General features: G+C 46.7%; 1 protein-coding gene across 2 annotated transcripts in view; it reads right to left on the bottom strand.

Annotated features, from left to right (window-relative positions):
* The window catches only part of SYNGR3 (synaptogyrin 3), a 60,109-nt gene that overhangs the window by 4,937 nt on the left and 41,341 nt on the right, over positions 1-13,831 (bottom strand). For both annotated transcript variants that reach the window (XM_063934918.1, XM_063934919.1), the window contains exons 2-3: positions 11,882-12,116; positions 5,399-5,541 (exon numbers count right to left, since the gene is read on the bottom strand). In XM_063934918.1, the coding sequence (XP_063790988.1) occupies positions 5,399-5,541; positions 11,882-12,116 (378 nt within the window). The remainder of the gene's footprint in view (positions 1-5,398; positions 5,542-11,881; positions 12,117-13,831) is intronic.

A 13,831-nucleotide genomic window follows, 5' to 3' on the forward strand; every position in this document is an offset into this window, starting at 1 on the left:
GCCCCAGTGCATTGCTTTGTCCAGGGCCCCCAATGCTGTTAAGACGGACCTGGTGACATGCATGCATTACATGGAAATAAAGCACAGTACACAACAGAAATTGGAACTTATTCAACCATGACCACTGGGTGGTGCTATTTTATTTTTTTCCCCTACGTTGCTTCTCGCCTCCATCTCCCTTCAAAGCTCCTCTCTGCATTTGTTACTTTGCTCAAGTCATATCTCATTATATTTTTGTGTCTGCAGCAGATGAGTACACAACATGATAGTGGACATATCTGTCACACTGCTACGTGTCAGAGGAGTCCATGCTTAATGAATGGTGAACACTGTAAAGGGAATCATTTTAAATTTAAATTATGTCTTCTGAGTTCAGCGTGGATACTCCTATGTTTAAGAACGGTGTTTCAAAAAATTATTGTTGGTAATGCTGAAGTGTCCCGCCAACGCCACAGCAGAGGGCGTATCTTCCGTTCTACTGCAGCAGGACAAATAGGGCAGCTCTTATTTACAGTGCATCCGGAAAGTATTCACAGCCCTTCACTTGTTCCACATTTTGTTATGTTACAGCCTTATTCCAATGGAATAAATAATTTTTTCCCCTCGAAATTCTACACACAATACCCCATAATGACAACGTGAAAAAAGTTTTTTGGAGATTTTTGCTAATTTCTTAAAAATAAAAAACTTAGAAATCACATGTTCATAAGTATTCACAGCCTTTGCTCAATACTTTGTTGATGCACCTTTGGCAGCAATTACACCCTCAAGTCTTTTTGAATATGATGCCACGAGCTTGGCACACCTATCTTTGGGCAGTTTCGCCCATTCCTCTTGCAGCACCTGTCAAGCGGATGTGGTATGCAAGGTCGACAGTAACTAGGTCGACCACTATTGGTCGACAGTAACTAGGTTGCCAGAGTCTCTAGGTCGACATAGTGTAGGTCGACAGGTCAAAAGGTCGACATGAGTTTTTTTATGGGTTTTTTTGTGTCCCCAATTAGTGCACCGTGTCCCCTTTGCATGGCGAGCGAGGTGCCTCACTCCGCTACCACTGCGCTCGGCACAGGTTACTATTCTAAATCGTAGTCCGGGTGGATCGTTAAGTATGAAAAAGGTTAAAAAAAAAGAAAAAAAATGTGAAAAATTCATGTCGACCTTTTGACCTGTCGACCTAGTGACCCTGTCGACCTAGTTACTGTCGCCCAATAGTGGTCGACCTAGTTACTGTCGACCTAGAGACCGGATCCCTCTCAAGCTCCATCAGGTTGGAGGGGAAGCGTCGGTGCACAGCCATTTTCAGATCTCTCTAGAGATGTTCATTCGGATTCAAGTCTGGGCACAGGCTGGGCCACTCAAGGACATTCACAGAGTTGTCCTCAAGCCACTCCTTTGATATTTTGGCTGTGTGCGTAGGGTCGTTGTCCTGCTGAAAGATGAACCGTCGCCCCAGTCTGAGATCAAGAGCGCTCTGGAGCAGGTTTTCATCCAGGATGTCTCTGTATATTGCTGCATTCATCTTTCCCTCTATCCTGACCAGTCTCCCAGTTCCTGCCGCTGAAAAACATCACCACAGCATGATGCTGCCACCACCATGCTTCACTGTAGGGATGGTATTGGCCTGGTGATGAGCGGTGCCTCATTTCCTCCAAACATGACGCCTGGCATTCACGCCAAAGAGTTCAAACTTTTTCTCATCAGACCAAAGACTTTTGTTTCTCATGGTCTGAGAGTCCTTCAGGTGTATTTTGGCAAACTCCAGGAGGGCTGCCATGTGCTTTTTTCGAAGGAGTGGCTTCCGTCTGGCCACTCTACCATACAGGCCTGATTGCTGGATTGCTTCAGAGATGGTTGTCCTTCTGGAAGGTTCTCCTTTCACCACAAAGGAATGCTGTAGCTCTGACAGAGTGACCATCGGGTTCTTGGTCACCTTCCTGACTAGGGCCCTTCTCCCCCGATCGCTCAGTTTAGACAGCCGGCCAGCTCTAGGAAGAGTCCTGGTGGTTCCGAACTTCTTCCATTTACGGATGCTGGAGGCCACTGTGCTCATTGGGACCTTCAAAGCAGCAGATATTTTTCTGTACCCATTCCCAGATTTGTGCCTCCAGACAATCCTGTCTCGGAGGTCTACAGACAATTCTTTTGACTTCATGCTTGGTTTGTACTCAGACATGCACTATCAAGTGTCGGACCTTATATAGACAGGTGTGTGCCTTTCCAAATTATGTCCAATCAACTGAATTTACCACAGGTGGAATCCAATTAAGCTGTAGTAATATCAAACAGGATGCACCTGAGCTCAATTTTGAGATTCATGGCAAAGGCTGTGAATACTTATGTACATGTGATTTCTTAGTTTTTTTTCTTTAATAAATTAGCAAAACTCTCAATAAAACTTTTTTCACGTTGTCATTATGGGGTATTGTGTGTAGAATTTTGAGGGGAAAAAAATGAATTTATTCCATCTTGGAATAAGGCTGTAACATAACAAAGTGTGGAAAAAGTGAAGCGCTGTGAATACTTTCCGGATACAATGTATATAAGAATAAGCGCCCTAATTAAATAAGAGATGAATGCAGGGGCATAATTAGAACTTGTGGGCCCGGAATACATATGTATTCCAAGTGGAGGGGATGCCAGCTGTTAGTATCCCGACAGCGGCATCCTGCCCACTAGAATGCTGGCAATGGGACGAGCGCTACACGTCCCCTTGCGGGCTCACTGCGCTGGCCACGCTGCGGTCTCGGTGTCTCAATGCGCTCTCCACAGGATCGATTCCCACTCTACGGGTGTTGTGGACACCTGCGAGTGGGAATAGCCGCTGTGAGCCGGTAACCCAGCTGTCGGCATTGTCGGCTATCGGTATTCCGGCGTCGGCATCCTTACCGCCGGCAATCCTTACCGCCGGGATCCCGACAGATGGCAAATTGATTTCCTCCCTTGGGCCCTATAGCAACATCTTGAAGTAGCCCTTCAAAAACACACATACAAAACCTGGACATGGGTGGCTTATACAAATGGGGGGGGGGGTGCACAATAACAAGTCATGCATCACTGTGACCCCAACACCCCAGTACTGGTGGCGTATCTCCATGCCTGTCTGCACCCCTACCACCACCTATGATGAGACCGGACACGAAGAGCCGGATCCCTGCTCTGGTTTTTGGACTATCCTCTACACCCCTGAATCAAACCAGTAAGGATGATGCCTGAGCCAGCCACCCCAATTCAAGTCACAGGAGAGACAGGCACACTGGCAGCACCAACCGGTTCCCAGCAGCGGGAATTGCTCCCACTGCTGGGCTAGGGCGGGGCGGGGGGGGGGGGGGGGGGGAGATGTTAGGTAGTGGTGGTGGGATAGGAAACATAACATGGCGAAAATACATACAGTAGGCACTGATGGCGATGTGAGCTGCCTCCTCTTTTTGAAAAACGCTGGCTCCCATGACAACACGGCGTGGTTGCCAGACACTGACGCCCCACCCCCACCTCTTGTGACATTTTTCCCATATCACAAGTTTCCCCATACTGATTCTCTCCCATATCATGGCCACCATATTAATCATCCTAAAATGACGACTCCTCTATTGGTTCTGCCAAACTCATGTCACTCCCTCATACTGACTTTTTCCATATGGCCCCCCTCGTAATAAGTCCCCCTCATATGTAACTCTCATGATGCTCTGCCTTATTTGCCCATCTTATATTAATACTCTCCCCTGTTCCTGCAGAGTCAGCTTTCCAGCTGTTGTGGAATAATCACTGTTCCCTGTGCACAGTACAATGTTACACTGCGACTCGCTATAGCACTTTGCACAGATTCTGGGATGGTACTCGTAGCTTGCTGAGCTTACTAACTGTGGAGTCATTGTATGTCTTATCTTCCCCATAATCTTCTAAAGTACACGTATATACAGCTGTGTGATAGACTTACCCTATGTCAACCTCTGACATCATTAAGGTGCATTATATAGGGTTACATACTGCGTTTCACCAACACTCAGCGGGTACGGGTCATTAGGTCGACAAGACTTGGGTCAACAGTCATTAGGTCGACCACTATTGGTCGACATGCACTAGGTCGATAGGTTGACTAGGTCAACTTGGTCATTAGGTCGACATGAACAAGGTCGACGTGGGAAAAGGTCGACATGTTTTTTTAAAAAACTTTTTTGGTGTCGTTTTCTTCGTAAAGTGACGGGGAACCCCAATTAGTGCACCGCGTCCTCTCGCATGGCTCGCTTTGCTCGCCATGCTTCGGGCACGGTGCCTCGCTCCGCTACAGCTGTTCTCGGCACAGGTTACCGTTTCTAATATTAGTCCACGTGGATCGTAAAGTATGAAAAAATGAAAAAAATTAAGAAAAAAAAGTGAAAACCTCATGTCAACCTTTTTCCATGTCGACCTTGTTCATGTCGACCTAATGACCATGTTGACCTAGTGAATGTCGACCAATAGTGGTCGACCTAATGACTGTCGATCTAATGACCGTAAGCCCACTCAGTGGCTCTCTGTCCTATCGCCCGCCATGTACCTGAGACACCGACGACACTAGTCACAGAAGACGTAGCACCAGCCTAGCAACCGCAGGAGCACCATACGTTACACAGAAGGCCATTACTGACCTTTATTATTAACTCATTCTTATTATTTATTGGATTTTGAGCCTTGTCATAAAAAGTCAATAAAATATCTGTATAATACAGTGCTTTAATAAAAATATCCCGCGTGCCATAGAGCACCCTGAATGATTACACAATAGCACAAATGTTTATTTTCTTTATTAGAAACTGGTTGTTATGGAAACAGAATGTAACATCCTGAAGTGTGGTGGCCATATTCTGCGGCTAGACAATGGCAAGCACCATGGTGTTTACCACTGTGTATATACCGGGCAACTTGACTTGCAGCGGATTCTAGGTTGGGGCAGAATTTATATAATGCAATTATTTTGGGCCATGGTGGATACATGACTAATGCTAAAAGTAGCATTGGTTCTTCTTCTCTTCCTTATCTAGAAGTTCCATGCTTGTACTAGGACATATAAGGGGCATTTTAATCAAAGCTTAGGGAGAGAAAAAGTACCAACCAATCAGCTCTCGTCATTTTTCAAACACAGTCTGTAACATGGCAGTTAGTAGCTGATTGGTTGGCTCTTTGTATCCACTTTATCTCTCTCCAAACTTTGATAAATCTCCCCCACAGTCTACATTTATACCAGGTATGCATTCCATAATATCATCTGCTTTACTCTCTATCCGCTATCCTCGCTTTTACACCAGATGTGGACAGGGCTTTAGAAGATGGACACTGTAGTTATTTCATATTCCAGTGAAGCCTGGCCTACATAACTTTGAGGAACCTATCACAGGAACCAGGCTGGAGACCAGCCGCTTACCCAGGAGATGATAGAGAAGAAGGAGAAGGCAATGGCCGCCCTCGCAGCATCGGCGGCTTGGTCCACCTCCTTTGCCTTTTCTGTCCGTTGCCATTGGTTAGCCAGAAAACAGAAGCACACAAACCACATAAAGGACCAGCAGCCTGGAGCCAAAAGAAAGACGGAAACAGAGTCAACACAAGTCTGATTTACTGCTAGGTCCTCATCGCTCATACTCAGCTTACTGCTGCTCCAAAGAGGACCCGGCCAGTTATACAAGTAGACAAATAAACACATTGTTCCAGGATCAATTTCACAACAGCAGATTTCACTTAAATTGTATCGCAACATAATTAAAAGAGGAAATGCCATCATGTGCTAATAGCCACTATTTCCTTTGTAACTGTCAAAAGAGAAGTTATATATAGTGATTCAAAAGTCGCAGTACATGTACCAAACATGGGTGCCATCTATCACTATATATATATATATATATATATATATATATATATATATATATATATATACACATATACACAGAGAGGCGGCACTCACAGCTGGTAGTTTCAAGGACAAAAAACGCCACACAAGGGGCTTGTTTCATTATATATATATATATATATATATATATATATATATATATTTACAGCTGTAGTCGCTCCGGCACTCCACTGAAATAGCAGAAGGAAGAATACTTGCTCCTGTGCCTTCCCACAGGGGGGTCACCCCGGAATAGTAGCAAACAAAAGAGGCGGCACTCGAAGTCAGCAAAAGACGTGAAATGTATTATCACAAGAGTGTTGACGTTTCGGGGACGTGCTCCCCTTCCTCAGAACAATTTAACAATGTGCAAAACCAACAATAAATACCCACTTACCCCGTGGACCTCCCACACCGTCGTGCGTCCCCAGTCACGATCTCCCGCACACTCCGGTGTACACTCACAGCTTCCGGCGGCGGGGCGGAAGTGACGTCGCCCGGCATGGTGACCATGGCAACCTGTTGCGGGGGGCCGTGACAACAGGTTGCCATGGTCACAATGCCGGGCCGGGCGACGTCACTTCCGCCCCGCCGCCGGAAGCTGTGAGTGTACACCGGAGTGTGCGGGAGATCGTGACTGGGGACGCACGACGGTGTGGGAGGTCCACGGGGTAAGTGGGTATTTATTGTTGGTTTTGCACATTGTTAAATTGTTCTGAGGAAGGGGAGCACGTCCCCGAAACGTCAACACTCTTGTGATAATACATTTCACGTCTTTTGCTGACTTCGAGTGCCGCCTCTTTTGTTTGCTATATATATATTTACATATACACACTCGCGTCACATTATTATGACGACTTCCTACATTTGACGTCACGTGTTGTGCGCTGGTTCGTTCCTGTCATGGGTAAAAGGGGCGATTTATCAAAGTTGCAAAAAGAGATGATTATTGGCTTTTTGGGCCAAGGGCGGCAGTATTTCTGAAACAGCGCAGGTTGTGAGCTGTTCACGTGCTGCCGTAATGAAGGTGTATCGTGACTGGACACATGGCACCATTGCAAATATCTGATGTGGAAACTGCGGAGCACCACGTGCCATTGATGTGAGAGGTGAACGTCGGCTACGAAGGTGCGTGAGGGCCGACGACGCTACAGTGGAGCAGCTCACCGTCAAACTGAGCCTGGGGGCTACCAGACGTGTGTCTAAAACAACAGTTCAGCCCGTCCAGCTGCTGTCCGTGCTGCACACGGCGGCGACTCTGGCTATAGCTGGTGGTCATGACAATGTGATTTGACCGTGAATATAGATTTTTTATAATATATACATGGCCTTTTTTTGGTGACAATCAGCAGTACCTTTTTAAGGGATTACCTTGTAAAGAAAACAGTGAAATAATTTCAGGAATTAATAATTATTCAATTACCACTTAAGATAGTGCTGAACTTGTGGACTATTGCTTGGCTACATAATACAACCTGCAAGTCTGGGGCAAGTTGATGTGCCATTGCACCACAAACTTCTAACTTAATTGACCGTAAAGTGAAGACTTGTCCAGAGTATGGGAGCTAGTAGAAGTTCTGTATGTAGGTGAGTACCGCTACATTTGTATAGACAGGTTTACCGTACTATCCCTTTAAACCAGGACACTCATGAATTACACAGGTTCTGTGGCTGTGCATTAACAACGCGGGCACTAAAAATCGTCAATTTATATGAACATTGGTATTGCGTCCATCTCATAATCTGAAGCTGCAGGGTGAAGGTATAATGAAAACGTTACAGAGTGTTGTAGATTCATGGATCAGTCAGTAACTAATTTGGTTGTGAACGTGGATGGTGAAACATCACAATAAAATGCTTGTTCAGGTAACGGACTGCACCTCTTGCATGTCGTGTTTGACCTGCAGTATACAGTATAATCCACGCACCCAGCAATTGGCTCATCGTGGCACTGCCGGACACAATCAAACCTAATCCGCTCTGACTGGATTTTGTATGAGGAGAACACCCATGGTACAATGGCTGGTCTATTTGGTCAAACCCATTGTACAATGGTTGGTCTATTTGGTCAAACCAAAATGGTGCTGTATCTGGCCAACCTACACTATTTCACCAATCTCTTACAGAGAATTTCACCAGTAGAAACCACTGAGGCCACACATTTATATCCAACCTCTCTTCTTTCACCTTTTCTGCTATTCCTGGAACTTCATTCCTAGTTATTATGAATAAAGAAATATAAAGAAGAGAGGGGAAAGGGATGTTTGACAGTTTCCTTCTAATATCATTTATGGTGACAAAGATCCTGTAGATACTAAAAGCCTCCACGGTGCTGATAATGGGAGGTCCCCCACGGTCACAGGGCTATCTGCTTTTAAAGGATTTTTCACGTGGCTCAATTTACTGTATCAGTGGTTCCCAACTCCAGTCCCCAAATACCCCCAACAAGTCCGGTTTTGTGGATTTCTTTAATCAAGCACAGGTGAGTTCATATATTTTGCTGGATCAGTAATTATCCTACCTGCTTCTACAGACAGGAATTATGAAAATATGGTCTTTTGAGGGTTCTTGAGGACTAGAGTTTGGAACTAGATGAAGCAAAGGTTGTATCTTAAAATTGCCCAAAGGTGTGAAGGCTTGTGATGTAAGGGTGTTTGATCAGAGAATGTCGCGGTTTGTAAAAGCTGTATCATTTCCCTATAGATTGTAAGCTTGCTAGCAGGGCCTTCCTACCTCTATGGGGTATATTCAAGAGTCGGGTCCGTTCCGACATGCAGTTGTCGGAATGGACCCAACAACCCCTATTCCGACTGTCGGATTTGGCCGTTCCCGGTGTCCTGTCCTGCTGCTGCTGTCAGTGGCTACCGGGTGCGCTGACAGCGGCAGCGGGGGGAGCTGTCAGCGGCGCCGGGGGTTGAGGGGAAGGGGGAGCTGTCAGCGGCTTCCGTGTGAAGATGTCTGCGGCGGTGGGGGGAGCAGCGGGGATAGCAGTGGAGCAGGAGGAGACGGAGCGGAAGAGAGGAGGAGATGGGGGGGAGGAGAGAAGGAAACTGGGTGAGCAGCGGCTGCAGCAGCGTAACTGGAGGCTCATGGCAGCGTCCACCCGGCTCCAACAAGTTGGACCTCACTTGCTGGAGCCGGGTGAACGCTGCTGTCAGCGGCGACGGTGCCCCATCCTCCTGCTATGGCCGGGACCTCGCCGATCAGTGTGCATTCCCACAGCATTCGGTTTCCCGACTTGTTGGAAAAAACAGGGCCGTAATGAATAGGTCAGAACCCCTTCTGACCTAAAACTGTCAGAAGCTGCCATCTTTCCGACAAGACGGCAGCTTCCGACAGTTATTGAATACACCCCTATGTCTGTTTTTACCCAGTTTTGTTCTATTACTGTTGTTCTAATTCTAAAGCGCAATGGAATATACTGCGCTATATAAGATACTGTTTAAGATTATGACGACTCTCGTTGGTTTCTTCTATGGTAGGCCACCACCCATCCCCAACACTACTGACAGCTGCTTTCCATTTAAATAATTTTGCCATAACTGACCTCACAGTTAATTGTTTATAATGAGTGTGACTATGCTAAGGGGAATAAAATAAAAAGCAATCATACATATATTAAATGAGCAGAAGCCCTCTGTGGCTTGGTCCTAGGTGGTTTATTACCGCATTCAGGCAAAAGCCTGACCCCAAGTCTTCTGAGAACCTAGCACTGTCACTGGCAATACAGCTGTACATGAAGACATGACCTCAGTGAGGTTCTTACTCCAGATTCATTCTCTAGCAGCATTTTGGAATCATTGACCTAATATAGTATTATACTGGGAATGTTGGCTGGGATTTGCTTGGTAAATTGCTAATTTTAAGAAAGTTGAGTCTTCAGGGCCATGGGTATAGAGAAAGGTCACAGTATTGGTGAACAGTCCCAACGTCAACATTCAAAAAGGTGTGAGGCTTCATGATTTAAGGTTGGACCCTGAATAGTGGCATACTGGGACGTGATTTTCAGTGGATTTTGGGGGGATGACTTAAAAGTCCTGATTTAAAAATCAAAAAGGTTGGCAGGTCTGCACCTACCCTTAACAGTCTGCAGCAAAAGGGTAAATATGATGATACAGATTGCCAAGGAGTGTGCAGCCCAGATTTGGAACAGTGCATTATTAGCAATAAATCTCTGTTCCAAACATGTCACCGCAGAGAACGTATGCTACCTAATGCCGGCTATAGCTCTGGGGTTCCGGGCCTATGTTAAGCTATTAGGATAACAATATATAATTATAGCCTGTGCTGGGTGAGAAGCCAGTAGAAACACTGAGGGTTCCAGGTCGGTCTGTGCTGGTCTGCTGCCAATATGAGGGGGTGGGTGGGAAGGATGGGGTAATAATGTAAGATTAAGATGCAAAGTTGATGCAAATGCAGCGATCCAGGAATACCATTCATGTGTAATTATCTACACAGAGGGGCTAATGCAAAGTAGGGTGTAAAATAGGTGTAAGTTACGACTAAAGAAAGTGCACGAAAAAAAGGACTGTATTCCCCCCATATGCAAAGCATGAGGTGTGTTTTGGTCAGTAGGAGGTAATGTATGTGTCCGCTATACGCCAGACAGACGTAAAACCACTTAAGCCCATGATTTTCATTTTTTTTTTGTTTTATATATACAATAAATGTATTTATTATATGTCAATTAAACTGCTAAAACTTCTCTGATACATCAATACTCCCATCTTGCTTCAGTGCCAAAGAGCGCACCAATCAGTGTTAGGAGAGCATTCGCAAACAGCCAATCACAAGCGTTTCACTAGCGCTGGCAACTGTCTTCATCCGATATTTGTATCTGTCCCTGACCGTATGAAAAGTAACGCGACTTTCTCAGGCACAGCTCCGTCACATTTCCAGTCTGCTTGTGTTCCCAAATTGCATGACGATGCCCTTGCTGTGCCCGTTCCTCCCAGGTGCGGTTGCACTTCAGACTATCGGAACAAAGGGGGTAATTCAGAGTTGATAGTAGATGTGCTAAATTTAGCGCACCTACGATCATTTACTCTGAGATGCGAGGGGACGCCCAGCACAGGGCTAGTCCGCCCCGTATGTCAGGCCCTACTCCCCTCCCCCGCACAGGTACAAAAGCATCGCGTGGCAGCCTTCGTACCTGGCAAGTAGCTCCCTACCTGCGCGCTGGCAGTGAGCTACCCGCATCCGTTGTCCGGACCGCGCCCTGCCAAAGGCGTTCTAACGCCATTGGCTCGCCCCCTCCTGTCCCCCTCCCACCACTGCCTGTCAATCAGGCAGGGGCGATCGCAGCCAGTGAGATGCTGATAGCATCTCACTGGGCTCCCGGGGTGCACACGCGCAGTGCGGCCGCTCCGTGTGCGCACTCCAGCGATACGGTCTGAATTACCCCCACAGTACAGAAATTCGATACTTTGCGCATGCGCAGAACCCATTCTGCGTGTGCGTGAACGGGTCCTGCGGCATAGGACGCAGACCGGCATTAGACTGTCATTGATTGAAAGTCTGCTGCTTTTTGGGGGGCAGCGATGTGATAAGTTTGGAAAAACAGGGGCATGTCGTCACCAATTGGGGGACGGGAAGAGTCCAGGGATCTCCGTCTTAGGACAGAGATTTCCTGGCCTCTGTGACGGGCGGCTTGCACGGCATTATGGGTGCTGCAAGTTGCCCGATATTGTGTGTGTCCTAGGATGCAGGTCAGATCACCAGTGCTGCAGGAGGTGTGTGCAGACACCTATATACAGCACTAGTACCTCCAACTGCACCTGAATGACCCCCAGTATGTATAAAACTATTTTACATTCTCATTCTGACCCGTGTGTAGAGTGAATGATTACAAGATTCATCAGTAAAACGGAGATGTGATCAACAGTAAATCAGGCCCTTAGTTAGTAGTGACTGGGCACAGCCCCGCCAAATGCATACAGCCATGGCTCCTGCCACCCAGAGAGTGACCACAGTCGGGGCTAGGAGTACATGACCTGTACCTAGGCACTGATAGGGGTCACTCACCTGAGAAGCCCATGTCTAGCAGGACCGCTTTTTTCCTGTCCTTCACGCTGCTGATCTGAGGGAACTTCATGTCTAAGGCAATGAAGAAGACGCAGGCGAAGAAGGCGATGAGCCCTATTGAGATGGCATAGTTACAAGCGCTCTCGTTTCTGTTATACACACAGTGCAGCTGTGGGCTATCGATGTTGATGTAACCTTCATTCACTATGGAGCCAAAGACCACAATGGAGAACACCTGAAAGGAGAAAGAAAGCCGGGTTAGGAAATGATGCCATGTTTGCCATAGCTGCTTTCTTCATCATTCCGAACCTAAGCCCTCCCCCAAAGTGTCACTTCCATTACACTACAAATACATCCCTATCTACTGGGGGAAAAGTTCACTTAAACTGCTCTGTTCACTAAATCCGTGAGGTTTCGTCCTTGGGATGAGCCCACTTTTTTCCTGGCTGCAATTCCTCCTCAAAGCCACATGTTTTAACTTCAGTTTGAAATCTCCATATCTCACAAGTAAATAGGCTAGAAAATACAATATCTACTTATTTTTTAACAGAAGAGTTTATCAAAATCAGATTATTTTTTTTTAAATCAGTTGGGGATATGAAATTAACAATCCTACAAAAATAAAGTAAGTATTTCCCTATTACTGTGAGGTGGAAACCTCCTACCTCATTATGTACCACTGTAACCTGATTTTATGATAAACAAACTGAATTCAGCTTTACACAGCCGGCTGTCATTTAAGAACCTAATGATGCTTCCAGTGCCGGGATAAGTGTCAGAGACACACAAGAGAATGTGCGGCTTGTTCTGCCCAGACAGCGAGTCATTTCTCCACTAAGGGGAGATTTATCAAACTTCTAAAGAGGTCAGGCCACCAGATTCTAGCTATCATTTTATAGACTGTACTGGATAAAAGAGAGATAATCTGATTAGTTGCTATGGGCAAGACCTGAACATGTCCTGTTTAGAAGGTTGCTACACTGCCCCTTAGGGGCAGATGTAGTAAGCCTGGAGAAGTGATAAAGAAGTGATAAGTGGAAGGTGATAACGCACCAGCCAATCAGCTCCGAACTGTCACTTTTCAAATCCGTAATGATTGATTGGTGCGTTATCACCTTGCACTTATCAGCGCTTTATCACTTCTCCAGGATTAATTCATCTGCCCCTTAGGGGTATATTCAATAAGAGTCGGATACATTCCGATATGCCGTTGTCGGAATGGATCCGACAACCCCTATTCAATGGACAGCCAAATCCGACTGTCGGATTTGGCCGTACACAGGGACCCATCCTGCCGCTGCTGTCAGCGGCTGCAGTTGTGCTGACAGCAGCGGCCAGGTGCGCAGATGGAGGCGGGCGAGAGCGGGATGGTGGTGGGGGTAAGCTGGGCGGTGGGGGGGAGCAGAGATCGACAGCAGCAGGAGAAGCTGACTGCAGGGAGAGAGGTGCCTGCGGGAGGCGGGAGGAGCTGGCTGTGGGGGAACGGCCAGGCACCTCTCTCCCTGCAGCGCCTCCCCCCGCCGCTGCAGACATGTTCCCCCACAGCCAGCTCCTCCCGCCGGCCGTCAATCTCAGCTTCCCCAGCCGCCCGCAGCACTGCTTGTCTTCTCACCTCAATCCGACTTGTTTTCAATGCACAGCGGAGACACAAGTTGCCTTTGGTCCAAAAACAGAATTCAATCGACCCTAAAGGCAGATGGCACCTGGCCTGCCCTGCATTTAGCTTACAAATACTGAGTCGCTTTAGTTATTCATTGCAATTCAAGGGTTTAGAATTTTGATCCCTATCAGCAGTAGCATTATGCTAAATACGCAGAATTCTGTTTTACACTATGTAGACAAAAGTGATTGGACACCCCTGCAGGAGCGAAATGGTGTGCTCCTGCAGACACGTGGTAGCGAAGGTATAAAACGGGTAGAGAGGCACTGATTAGATAATTTGCAAACAAA

The sequence above is a fragment of the Pseudophryne corroboree genome, chromosome 7 (assembly GCF_028390025.1).
Source record: "Pseudophryne corroboree isolate aPseCor3 chromosome 7, aPseCor3.hap2, whole genome shotgun sequence".
In the NCBI taxonomy this organism is placed as follows: Eukaryota; Metazoa; Chordata; class Amphibia; order Anura; family Myobatrachidae; genus Pseudophryne; species Pseudophryne corroboree.